This window comes from Anarrhichthys ocellatus, unplaced genomic scaffold (assembly GCF_004355925.1).
Source record: "Anarrhichthys ocellatus isolate YVR2014 unplaced genomic scaffold, GSC_Weel_1.0 scaffold52, whole genome shotgun sequence".
NCBI classification, from domain to species: domain Eukaryota; kingdom Metazoa; phylum Chordata; class Actinopteri; order Perciformes; family Anarhichadidae; genus Anarrhichthys; species Anarrhichthys ocellatus.
In genome coordinates this window covers 2239121-2251068 of record NW_022280082.1, presented here as the reverse complement: position 1 = coordinate 2251068, position 11948 = coordinate 2239121, and the positions used below count along the sequence as shown (strand labels likewise).

At 42.9% G+C, this 11948-nt stretch overlaps 1 protein-coding gene across 8 annotated transcripts in view; it reads left to right on the top strand.

Moving 5' to 3' along the window:
- The first annotated feature begins 327 nt into the window (after positions 1 to 327).
- The window catches only part of eya4 (EYA transcriptional coactivator and phosphatase 4), a 38564-nt gene continuing 26943 nt past the window's right edge, over positions 328 to 11948 (top strand). For all 8 annotated transcript variants that reach the window (XM_031870374.1, XM_031870375.1, XM_031870369.1 and 5 more), the window contains exons 1-2: positions 328 to 611; positions 4414 to 4474. In XM_031870374.1, coding sequence (XP_031726234.1) covers positions 4442 to 4474 — 33 coding nt within the window. In that variant the 5' untranslated portion in view covers positions 328 to 611; positions 4414 to 4441. The remainder of the gene's footprint in view (positions 612 to 4413; positions 4475 to 11948) is intronic.

Sequence of the window (11948 nt, the reverse complement as noted above, 5' to 3'; positions counted from 1 at the left end):
ATAGATAGATAGATAGATAGATAGATAGATAGATAGATAGATAGATAAGCTGGTCAGTGTGTGCATGTTGTTTTTGCTCTGATGGGATAAATAAAACTGCGAGCACGTCATTTAGGCCAAACTATTAATAAGAATGTCATTTTGGTATCCCCCCCCCCCCAGCCCTCCCCTCTGAACCCCATTAGTCCTTTGGATAGTTGCCCGACTGTGTCCGCATGGCAGCTGAGCGCATGCGCAGCGAGACGGTTTTCAAATAATGAAGTTGAGCCTAATGCTTCTGAACAGCCTGGTGCTCAAACTTGGACGCGGACTGAAAACAATGGTGTTTCCCGCAGAGGCGAGCGGTCCGGTCACCGAAACCGAGACCCGGGACTCCGGCTTAAGTTTGTAAATTAGTTTCATCGAGTCTGATTAACTCCTCGGGCTCGTTTTTTTGGGGACTCCTGCGGGTGATGGCCAGCAGTGGCTGAAGTGTTTTGATCCAGTCAGTGACAGCCTGCGAACAGCAGGGAGAGCTGTGCGGAGATCTCACTACATTTGATTATGAGCGTTTCCAAGAAGTGAAGGAAATCTGGGAGCTTCTTGCTGGGACGATAGCAATATTAACACAGGTATGCTGACTCTGTTTCTTTATTTACAGACAGTTACGGGTCTGTTGTTTTACTCTGACAGATATGAGGTCAGTGACAGTTCACGTGGCTGCAGTCCGCGGACGATAACTCGATAACTGTCATAGTTATTGACATTGATTCAGTCTGATTAATTTCATGCAATCTTAGATAATAAACGAAGCATCAAGTCATGATTCTTATTCAAATTGTACTTTAGTTAAAAGTATTTGTCCCTCAACAATGAATTTAATTCAATTCATTTTAATTCAATTGATAAGTATGACAATTTCATGAATGTATTTACGGCAATTACTCAGCTATTAATACGTCTGTCAATGATGATTATAATATTTCATTTGGTGTCCAATTTTCTTACGACTCAGTTCGTCAGTTGGCCTCGGGATCTCGGCACTTAAAACCACTTAAATGTTTATTATTCATATTCATTTTCAGGTAAAGACTTTTTATAGATTGGCACAAACATAATTTAACAGTATTTAATTTGGGGTTTAATTAATAATAATACCCCATACCCCTGTAAAACTGGTGATGAAACTTTTCTGATGTTTTAAATTATTTGTTAAAATAAAATAAAATAAAATGAGCTTTATTCTGGTGGTTATTTGCCATAATGATCTTGGACTGCAGGTCAATGTGGTTTCTACAGTTTTTAATCCAGATTCCATCACACATGGAAATATTTTGTTTCCCGTCAGTGTTCTGCCAGCATCCCTCTGTGTGTCCACGACTTTTCTCCCCATCTCTTCTCTCATCCCACGTGGAGTTTGTGTTTATATTTGATATGTAGGAAATGGGAATCTTATACCATGGCCGAGCTCTCAGGACTTGAATGGCCGCTGGCTATTGGCCTGCCCCTAACAACATAACAAGTTACGCGCCGACTCAAAATCGGATAGGTCTACAGCACCGTAATCCATACAGATTCAATTTCACATTCAGGACTCATATTTAACCAATGCGCATTAATGCGCAAGAGAGATGGATGGACTGGATTTGGTGTGTGGAGATTTGGTGACATGATAAAATTCTGTACACATAGAGGTTGAAAACAAAGTATGGCCTTTTTCATTTGAATTGAATAACAGTTTTAGAATTCAAAATAAACCGCTCTTAATTTGAAAAAGCCGGTTTTCCATTATGATGAGGAAAATATAACGTGCTGGGATTGACGTTTTCTGACCTATAAATTAAAAAAATTGTAAAGATTTCATTTTCAGTTTATGAGGGACTATTTTTTTGTATCCCTGAACATTTCTGCCCTTTTTTATTTCAAAATGTTTACGCGTTTCTTTTTGTCATTCTTTATCTGTATTTTACTCGGGCAGAATATTTGTCTGAGACATTGAAAAGCGGTTTCGCAGGATTTAGTCCTGAAGCTTTGAGGGTTGCAAAACGTATTACATTTAATATTACATTTAATCAAAACCCTATTCATCATTTCGTGCCACTAATATGGAAAACACTCTTACAAGGTAATTTCCCAAAATTTCTATTCGATTTTTGTCCTGATTTTTTTTTTTGGAATGTGTGTGTGTGTCTGTGTAGACTACTTATTAAAGAACTGGTGATGAAAAAAGAGAGTATACAGAGAGAACAAGCGTGTCTGTATCTTTCGTCCGAAGAATACAAAACATTTCTTCAACGGCGTTTTTTAAAAGTGTCGCCAAAAAAAAAAAAAATCGATCTGTGCGTAAAAACGGTAGTTCAGTCAATCAAGCTGGAGTGGAAGTGAATATGTGACCTTTCACTGCAACCTCTCCAGCCAGCAGCAGTCTGCGGTTTGTTCTACATTCTCCTCTCTTCGGCTTTTATAGCGTGAAATTACCGCAGCGTGGCCGTGTAGTCCAATTTCTAATCCTCCGCCGTCCCATATGTGTTTCCTATGTCGCTGTCAATGGCCATAGTGAGAAATCTAATTCTCTCTTCTGGGACGCTGAAGGAAATGGCAGGCATTATTGATTCCCAGTGCAGTGTCAGGTAACTACTGAGGCAGACACATGGCCTAAGAGGTGGGCAAACCAGTTTACAAGACATTTAAGAATATTAAAAGCATCAATTCATACATATATATTTTTAAAAGACTTATTTTACTCTACTGTGGTTCTTTGATTCTCATTATCAGTGTTAATTTATCACTTTACTGCCCCCAAACGTTCTCCAATTAAATGGTTGATAATCTTGACTTTGTGTGTGTTTACTGCCCACTGCATCCTCTCTAAAGAAGAACATATTGTGAAGAGGAGAGTGAAAAGCAAACAGATAGAAGTCTGATTCTGCCCTCCACAAAGGTGAGAGGGGGAGAGAGAGGGAGAGAGAGGGAGGGAGAGGGAGAGGGGGGAGAGGGAGGGAGAGGGAGGGAGAGGGAAGGAGGGTGGCTTGGGCACAAATCAATTCACCTGAGAGACGCATTATTGTCTTTGGTTTCAGGCGAGGAGGAGCTGAACCCTATGAAAAATTAAAAGGATGCCAGTTAGTTTAAAGGAGTGAGCCAGAAAACTCCACAGTGCACACACATACACACACACACACACACACACACACACACACACACACACACACGCACACACACAAACACACACACACAGAACAAAGTGGGAAAAAAAGTTTAATGTTTAAATGTTCTTACTTGTTATTTTGAGACACATTTTAGATATAATTGACATTTAAACTACTGACCAGCCTTTGTAGAAGAGCACACAGTCATATGTGTCCATGCATACTCACCGTGCACACATATACTCTGATAAATGCCCTACTTCACTTAGCTGAACACACTGTATGACACGATAACACTGTGCAGAAAAGGATATTTGCAGCTTGCTCTTGACACATGGCTCAAAGTGCAGGTGTAGAAAAATATTCATTTCATTTGAAGTGAAATAGAGCAAATGCTTAAAAACATTTTCATGGGGCAAATGAGCTGGGAATTGTTCTCCTTACCACACACTTGCTGGGAACAGCAGATCTAATGACGGGGAAGGACTTTTGTGTTTGCGTGTGAGTGCGTGTCCTCACCGCCTACTCTTTTTGTTCAACTGTCAAATTTTTACACAATATTGCAGGGGAGCCATTTTGTGCCGTTCTTTTGGGAGGATGGCATTGTTTTCCATTCTTTCGGCCGACCTTTTGTTGCAGCGTCACCCTCTGCATGACAGTGGCAAAAAAAACAAAAAACAAGGACAGAATGTCTTCTTTTTTTTTCTCATCGCAACATCTAATCTCACTTAGGTTGTCGACAATCACCTCGGCCTCTGCGTCGCTCCGGACTCCTGCGCCAACCTGTCTCCTGTCTAGTATTAATAGGGTCACTCACTGTCTTCGCGTGCTCGCCAGCCACTGTGACTGTGGTCCAGAGCCAGCCAACCAGCCGTATCATTTACACTTCTCAATTTTCATTGTTGATATTTACTTCTGCAATTATCTCTCCACTTCACCCTCGACTGAAGGTGATATACTGAAGTTACTGCTGCCGCTTCCCTCCTTTAGTCTCCTGTTGCTCACACATAAACACACTGACAGAGGGTCTAACCGACAGATGCACATAGACATAAAAAAAGAAAGAAATTAATGCAGGATGGTGCGTGGTTTCATCCACAGTGTGAGTGTAAGTGATTCAATTTGGCAATCAAACCCTCCCGAGCAAATGTTCAAGCAACATCCCTGGAAAACAAAGTTAGTTCAGGTGATGCTTAAACCTGTGCAAAGGTAAATAGAAAAAAAGTGAGTTTTTTCATTTCATATCTATTGACTATTTTATTTTCTCATTTTTTGCCCCTTCAAGCGTGTGGCGGATCAAAACCCAAGAAACCATGGAGGCCTCACAGGACCTCAACGAACAGATGGTGAGTTAAACGCTACTGTATGCATGTGTAAGTGTGTGTGTGTGTGCGTGTGTGGGTACCTTGTATAGGCCACACAAGTCTGAGGTATGGGTGCATTGGAGAGATGTGTGTGCGTGCGGTAACACACAGCAGATGTGGTTCAGTGAGTGTACAGAAACCATATGGCAGCAGTCAGCAGTGAATGAGACTTAGAAACAATGCTGGACAGACATCAATTTAGGAACTGTGTGTGTGTGTGTGTGTGTGTGTGTGTGTGTGTGTGTGAAACCACAGTCTGTTAAATGACTGGTTAATGTAATTGTAAAAGTAGGTATTTTTTTAATTTCAAGCATACAGTATCTTTGAAAAGCTCAATAACACACACACACACGTACGCATACACGCATCAAGACCAAGGGTTTGTCGGAGTCTGAGCACAGCAGGCTGTCTCTGCGTCACGTCAGCGCAGCGTCCCAGTTCTGCTTGTTTAAAGATCAGGCCGTATTGTTGGGAAAATGATTTTGGCGGCGACGAGGTCCGCTCGCATTTCAAAGTCGTTAGTCAGCCACCAGAACAGGTGTAATTTCATCTCCTCCTCCTCCTCCTCCATCAAGCTTGGTTCTCGCTCCCTCACTCTCCCTCTGACCTGCCAACCTCGACAGTAATAATAGAGCGAAGTGGGACAGAGCACAAGAAGTATGTTGTTTTTCCCTCACTTTTTGTGTTGCTCTGTCAGACTCGCCCTGGGTTAGATTACGGGCTGACCCCAGCGAAGTACTGTCACTCACACATACTGTACAGTACATGCAGACGACGAAAAGGCCCAGAAAAAGACAAAGGGGGAAAGAAAGAGGACGAGAGGAGCGTCCATCTTGTCTTGCCGCCATCCAGATATGAAATATTGATGTCCATATTCCCCAATTACTTCACCTGCTTTAAATAGGGCACTGACATCATTTATAATGTGAATTTGAGCTGCGGCTCAAAGACATTGATTAATTGTTCAGGTTGGAAATGAGACCTCAGAGCAAGGACAGAGATTTTAATCTTACCGCACAGAGCTGTAGACTTACAGAGCTGAGATTTGTGACTTCTGGAAATGTTTGGTCTTTACCTTTTTTGCAAGAAATTATTCAAGTTACTTTATGAAGCTGAATCAAAATTGTGTTGTTGTTGTGAATGTATTTTTGAATCAGTATTTTAGTGCTTGATGCACATTCTGCTTACTAGGCACACCTAGATAAAATGACTGCAGCCTAAAACAAAAGCCCTGCAATGAGTCCTTTGTTCGGCTTGTATTCATCCGTCGGTTTAATTGTTTGGCCCATAAAATGTTAGAAGAAAGTGAAAAATGCCTGTCACGCTTGCCCAAAGCTCAAGAAGACATATTCAAATGCATTGTTTGGTCCCATGCAGTCCAAACCTAAATATATTTAGGTTAATATTATAGAATAAGAAATAATAATCACGACGGAGAAGGAGAAATCAACTAACTATTACATCAATTGTTGGCAATTCATTTTCTGTGAGTTGACCGATCAATTAATGAACCTAAACCTAAATTAAGTACGAATGACATCTTTCACAAATTCAATTTTACTTGAGTTAAAAATAAAGGTTTTAATTTGTAAATGTGTTCTATGATTGTGATGAATTTCCTCTGAATGTTTTCCCTGCACTGCACCATTGAAATAGGCGTGTCTCGGGTGACTGAGAAAACAGCGCAGACCTCACACACAAAGTTTCGGGGAGTTGTCTTTTGAAAGCTGATACCCCCATACCTCCCCTCTACCCTTTTAAAGTCCCCCCCCCCCGTCCCTTACTTCCTCCACCCCGCCCTTTTCCCACCACATCCATCGCACGTCATCTGGGTTATGGTCAGGCGTCCTCTCTGGCCGCCTGCCTGCCGAGGGCCAGCCTGCCGTCTGGGGTCCTCGGGGAGCGCTGGAAGGAGCCTGAGGCAGGGCCAACAGTGGTTAGCCTCTTAATGCTACTTTTAGTTTGTTTAAGCGTCTCACTCCACCTGTTGTCACTCACTTGTTTAGCTTTGGAGAAAAGGTGATAACGGTTTTTTTTTTTCATTGTTGCGTTTGAGTGACGCTCTCTGAGCTGGTGATGAACAGATGATGCTGTTTGGATCAAAAGTTTTATTAAGATTTCAGTTAAATACAATTATGAATTTGTCTAAGCATTAAGCAGATAGTTAGTAATGATAGACCAGCACAGTCCTCGAGTATACACACACACAAACACACACACGCTCCACACGTAGTCCCTCAATGGCTCTTGATCCGACAGAGCCCTGATAGAAGTCTCCAGTCCGTTGGCTAGTGGAGGAAGCAGTGAGAGACGGGGGGGAGCGCCGCTGTTTGTTGACCCCGGGGAGCCTTGCAGGATTTAAATGTATGGCCACCAAAGGAAAAAAGTGAGAGAGATGAAGGAGGAGGAAAAAAGGATGAAAAAAGAGGGAAAAAGGGCTCTTTTAGCTGTAGCCTTTTCCTCTGGTGCACTGGGAGAGGCCCCGAGTATGGCAGCTGTCCCAGTCTCTGTATGTGTGTGTGTGTGTGGGGGGGGGGGGGGTTAGACAGAAAGACGGAGAGAGAGACCAAGTTAGAGGAGCAAAGGGGTCAGGTTGCACCCCTCTTTCACCCCTACAGCCCCATACAGACACATTCACACAAACTTACATGCAGCAGCAGTAGCTAAATGTGAGCACGGCCCAACCCTGATTGCCAAGAGTGCATTGGCGTCATAGACGGTCGTTTTCAAAATCTGCCCGGCGACAAGGCATGTGGTCAGATCACAGGAGTGTGGAGTGTAAAAGCTACCCCCTGGCATCCCTCTAGCAGGCTGGCGTCCTAGTTGTGGCACCGAGGTGCACTTCAATTTCAGCTGGGTGTACAGTGATTCTTGTAAGATTTATGTTTAGTTGACAGCTGAGTGTTGCTGTGAGAGGCTGCCATTCAGTCTGAGCTGTAAGAGGGAAGAAATTATTTAAGGCAATACTTTATTGTGATAATAGTCATTATTCTTGATTTCATTAGGAGGTGAAGTAGCAGACAAATAAAGAAAAAAGCAAAATGTGGAACATGTAACTCATTGTAACTTTGTAACTCATCAGGAAGATGGTGATGTTTATATTTTAAACAAATAGTTTGACATTTTAGGAAATATTCGCTTTCTTGCCGAGAGTGATGGGCGGTCCACATACACAGACAGGAGATACGCTTCCAATTTATGAAATGTGTCAATCCACACTGACTCCGAGACATACCTCGCATGAGATATCCATCACCCCAACGCCCCCATGTAGTTTAAATCACTCAAAGTTCAAGCTTTTCATACGTTCTGAACGATACCTGTTATGATTGACCAAGGCGCTATGAGCAACGCTGAGAGCCTGACTAAAATCAATGAATCATTAAAAAATAAAAAAGGCAGATTTCTTCACTTGGAACTGAGATGAAACTAATTTTGTTTCCTCAGCCAAGAAGTAGTCAGGCCTACAAAAGTTCAACTTGTTGTTTTTACACTTTGTTTTTGTACAGATTAAACAAACGAGATAAGCCATTTTAATAAGTCAGCTTTACAGGTGTTGGTAGACAGATTTGTTGCCGAGACAGAGCCAGGCTGTTTCCCAACCGCTGCCAGCGTTTATGCTAAGCTAAACAAACCAGTTGCTGGCTGTATTTAACAGACTGACATGAGAGTATTAATCTTCTCATCTAACTTTTGGTAAGAGAGCAAATGTATTTCCCAATATATTGAACAATTACTTCAATATTTTGAATATTTAACAGTCCTACAGTCCATATCCTACTTTCATGGGAAAAATGGAAAAATAACTCCCTTTCTCTTTGTTTTGACATGAGTTTTATTTGAGCTGAAACAACCAAAACATCTGTTTCTCACCGAAACCTATTCAGTTCTTTTGTTGGTTCAGATAATCTTTAACTTGTATATAAGAGAGTCGAGTGAGAGCCTGGCCGGCTAGGGAAAGCCAGCTAGGTGTGAGGTGAGCAGGTCACAGACAGCCTGCGAGCCAATCACAGCCTGACAGACTCAAACCCCCCCAAGCAGACTGGAGAATCCATCTAGAAACCCGGAGCAACCGGCGTGGGCTTTCTAGAGGAACGCACCAGACAGGAAACCACATGATACGTGTGCTTTAGTGTCTGCTGCATGTGTCTGTGTGAGAGCATGTGTGTGTAGGTGTCTCTGTTATACACATAAACTCGCTGTGGTGTGGGACGGCTGAGGTCATCTGAGTGGAGAGACGGCCTCATATTGTGGCCATGCTTGTTTAATGGAAGTCAATCAGGGTGCAATATTTCAAGCCAAGATTCCTCACTTTATTGATTACTCAAAGAATCTTCAAGGAAAGTCATATTAATGCCAGATGTTACATTTCTCTCTACTGAACATTTTAGCGTGAGAAGTTGATTATTAAAGAAACTACCAATAATGACACTGAATTCAAACTCGTCCGAACTCTGAAACATTATATTAACAGAAGTCCTGAAGTCGTAAAACATATTTTTTTGTCGCATCAACTTTTATAAATAGACCCTTGATAGCACAGCCCACCTTTTGTTCGTACTGGTCTTCTGACTAAACGCTCATCTGCCATTGGTTAGAAATAAAGGTGCATATTTCCTCATTTTACTGGGAAGGAAATGAAATTGCAACAATTGTGCTTTGGTTTCGGAGGAACCTGCTTGCCTTGCCTGCCGGAGAACTTCCTCTGCTGCTCTGCTGGGAGGTTGTATTTCTCTCTCTGCAGCGTAGAATCAAAGAGGTATCAGAGGGGTCGCCGAGGCCAAGTGGGTTGAGATCTGGGTCTCTGTGTTGTCTGTCCCAGACTAGGGCTGCAGCTGAAGATTATTTTCATTATCGATGAATCAATTCTTTCATTTTTTTGATTACTCCTTTTGTTGACCATTGCTGCCCATCATCTCCAGTGAGTTCTTGAAAACTTCGCTGAAACCTTTTTTTTCTTAAGTTAAAGTTACGTTACAGAATTCAGAAGAGCCCAAGGTAATGTGCTCAAAGTTCCTGTTTTGCCTGTTTTGATTCACTAACCCTAACCCTACATTATGCCTAAATTAACATTCATAGACTTATTGTGTGACAGTTCGCAGGTAAGAAACTAAAGATGGAGTGTAATAGAACAAACAGCATGCTGCATGCTTTTCAGTATTATTGAGATCCTTTCAAATTTCCTTTTTTATTTGCAATTTGTGTATTTAAGATTTAAGGAAGCCCATTTGTCCATCTGACCATGTTTGAAATGGATCCAGCATTGATGCCCAGAGACACACGTTCTCCCTGTCCTTGATTCTTCCTGTCTGTCTGTCTGTCTGTCTGTCTCACCATCTCTTCCTCTGCCGGCCAGCCCGCCTCTTTGTCTCCCCCTGTGTCTCTCTGGCTAGAGTGATGATTCAGGGCCTATTGTGAAGTCAGCAATCCGATACAGAGCCAGCCCGAGAGCAGGGAGGGGGAGGTGGACAAAAGAGGGAGGAGGGAGGGATAGAGAGAGTAGAGGGGGGATGAGAAGCAGAAGGTATTATGGGTGTTCTCATAGCCAGGTCCATGCTGTCTGGAGCCTAGGGCGCTTTGGCACCCATACCTGTCCTCTGCTTTACCTGTTGCCCTCATTTTCAGATTTGCCCTATGGTCTCTGTCTCTTTGTCCCCCCCCCCCCCCGAGCTCTCCTTTTTGGTGTCCCTGCCTGTCCCTCTTTTCTTTTTAACACTTACGTACATCCTTCTCTCCCTCAAGCTGCCTTCCTTCTCCGCAGACATATGGTATTGCGAGTGATTTTATTAGGAAGATGATATGAAGTGTTTTCGAGGCCTGGTTTGATGGAACAGCTTTTGAGACACTCAACACCCGTTCGCTCTCCTCGGTGCGGAGGGCAGCAGCCACTTCTTATACTGTTGAATCTGAGAGCAGATGGCATGTGAGGGCATACCTTTCTGTCTTCTGAATGTCTCTCCGTTTGTCTTTTCCTTTGAAGGATATCTACCTTATGGCGTACCTCTCACATGCACACACACACACACTGTGATGTCATGAGCAGCATTATTTAACAGGCAGCTGGGAGGCCATTCATCATTTAATTAAAAGCGTCTGAAAGGGATCTGAGGCCTAATGAGATTAGCTTTAATTATTGATGCGGCTGCTGCTGCACTTACACACACAGGCTCAAGCACACACACACACACACACACTCCAGTTATGACCAACACTCAGACTCTCCTAGAGTTAAACTCTTTAAACACAAACATGTTCACTCTTTTTGCTTTTGAATTATTTGCCCTCTTACCTGATCGTATGAGGAGGTGCTCAGGGGGGTGGGTTGGTGGACTTGTGGAGGGGGGAGGGGGGGGGGGGGGGGTGGGGGGGGGAGGCTGCGGTGTGGGGACCGAACGGGGGGTGCGGTAGCTGCGGTCGGGTTGAGGATGAGGAAAGGTGAGGAGGAGGGGGGTTGCAGGAGGATGGTGTTGTGTTTCTTCAGGTCTCACACAGCAGCAGAGAGGAGCTCAAACTCTTCTAGTCCACTCATTCTTTTCTCCGTTTCATCAAAGCTGAATCCTGCCAGACAACATTGAGTCCATATGAATACCAGTGGATGTCCTTTAGCAGGCTTTTCTCCCCTTTTTATTCCCGGTGTCATATATAGTCTCGCTCTCGCCGCAGCTCTTTATCGTTTATGACAGCACCATTTCATCGTTTCATCAAATGGAAATATTGAAGATTTTATATTAAATCAGCGTAACATACTTGGTTGGTTTGCAAACCTCAGCTGCACAAGCGTTTGAAACAAAGTCCTGCGCGTTTGACCTCCGTTCCGCTGCGCAGCATGAGTTTGTCATGTTTGTTGTACCTTGAAATGCTCCAAGCCAATTATAGATTTGTCCTAAATATCTCATATCTTATCTTATAATATTAACAAACAGTTTTAGTTTTAAGTTCTATATACTGTCACAACTTCTATCTTGGTGACTAATCTGTGCGATGACTTTTACACATCATGCAGCATGGAGGTGGAGAATCATGAATTATTTAGGGCTGCTGATTTTCTGTTAATTTATTAATCATTGTCTATAAAATGTTATAGATATATGTTATAGCAGTGTTAATAAGTATCAACTTATTGTTTCCGCACTAAACTACATCTTTCAGTTCACTCTGCAGTCATCTGTCCCAGTGTGTTACCACCATACCTTTAGACATTTCACATTGAGTTGTGTGTTCAGCGCCACTGATTAGAGTGATGTTCTGGAGTGCTTCTCTATGTGTGTGTGTGTGTGTGTGTGTGTGTGCCTGGTCAGCCATAGACTGGTTTAGGTTTCTCCCAGTTGTTTTTTTAATCACTCTCATCAGATTAGCTGAGCAGGGGCAGTCGAGGCCAAACGCTTCACAATTAACAGCGCAGAACCGGCCCGCACACACACACACACACACACACACACACACACACACACACACA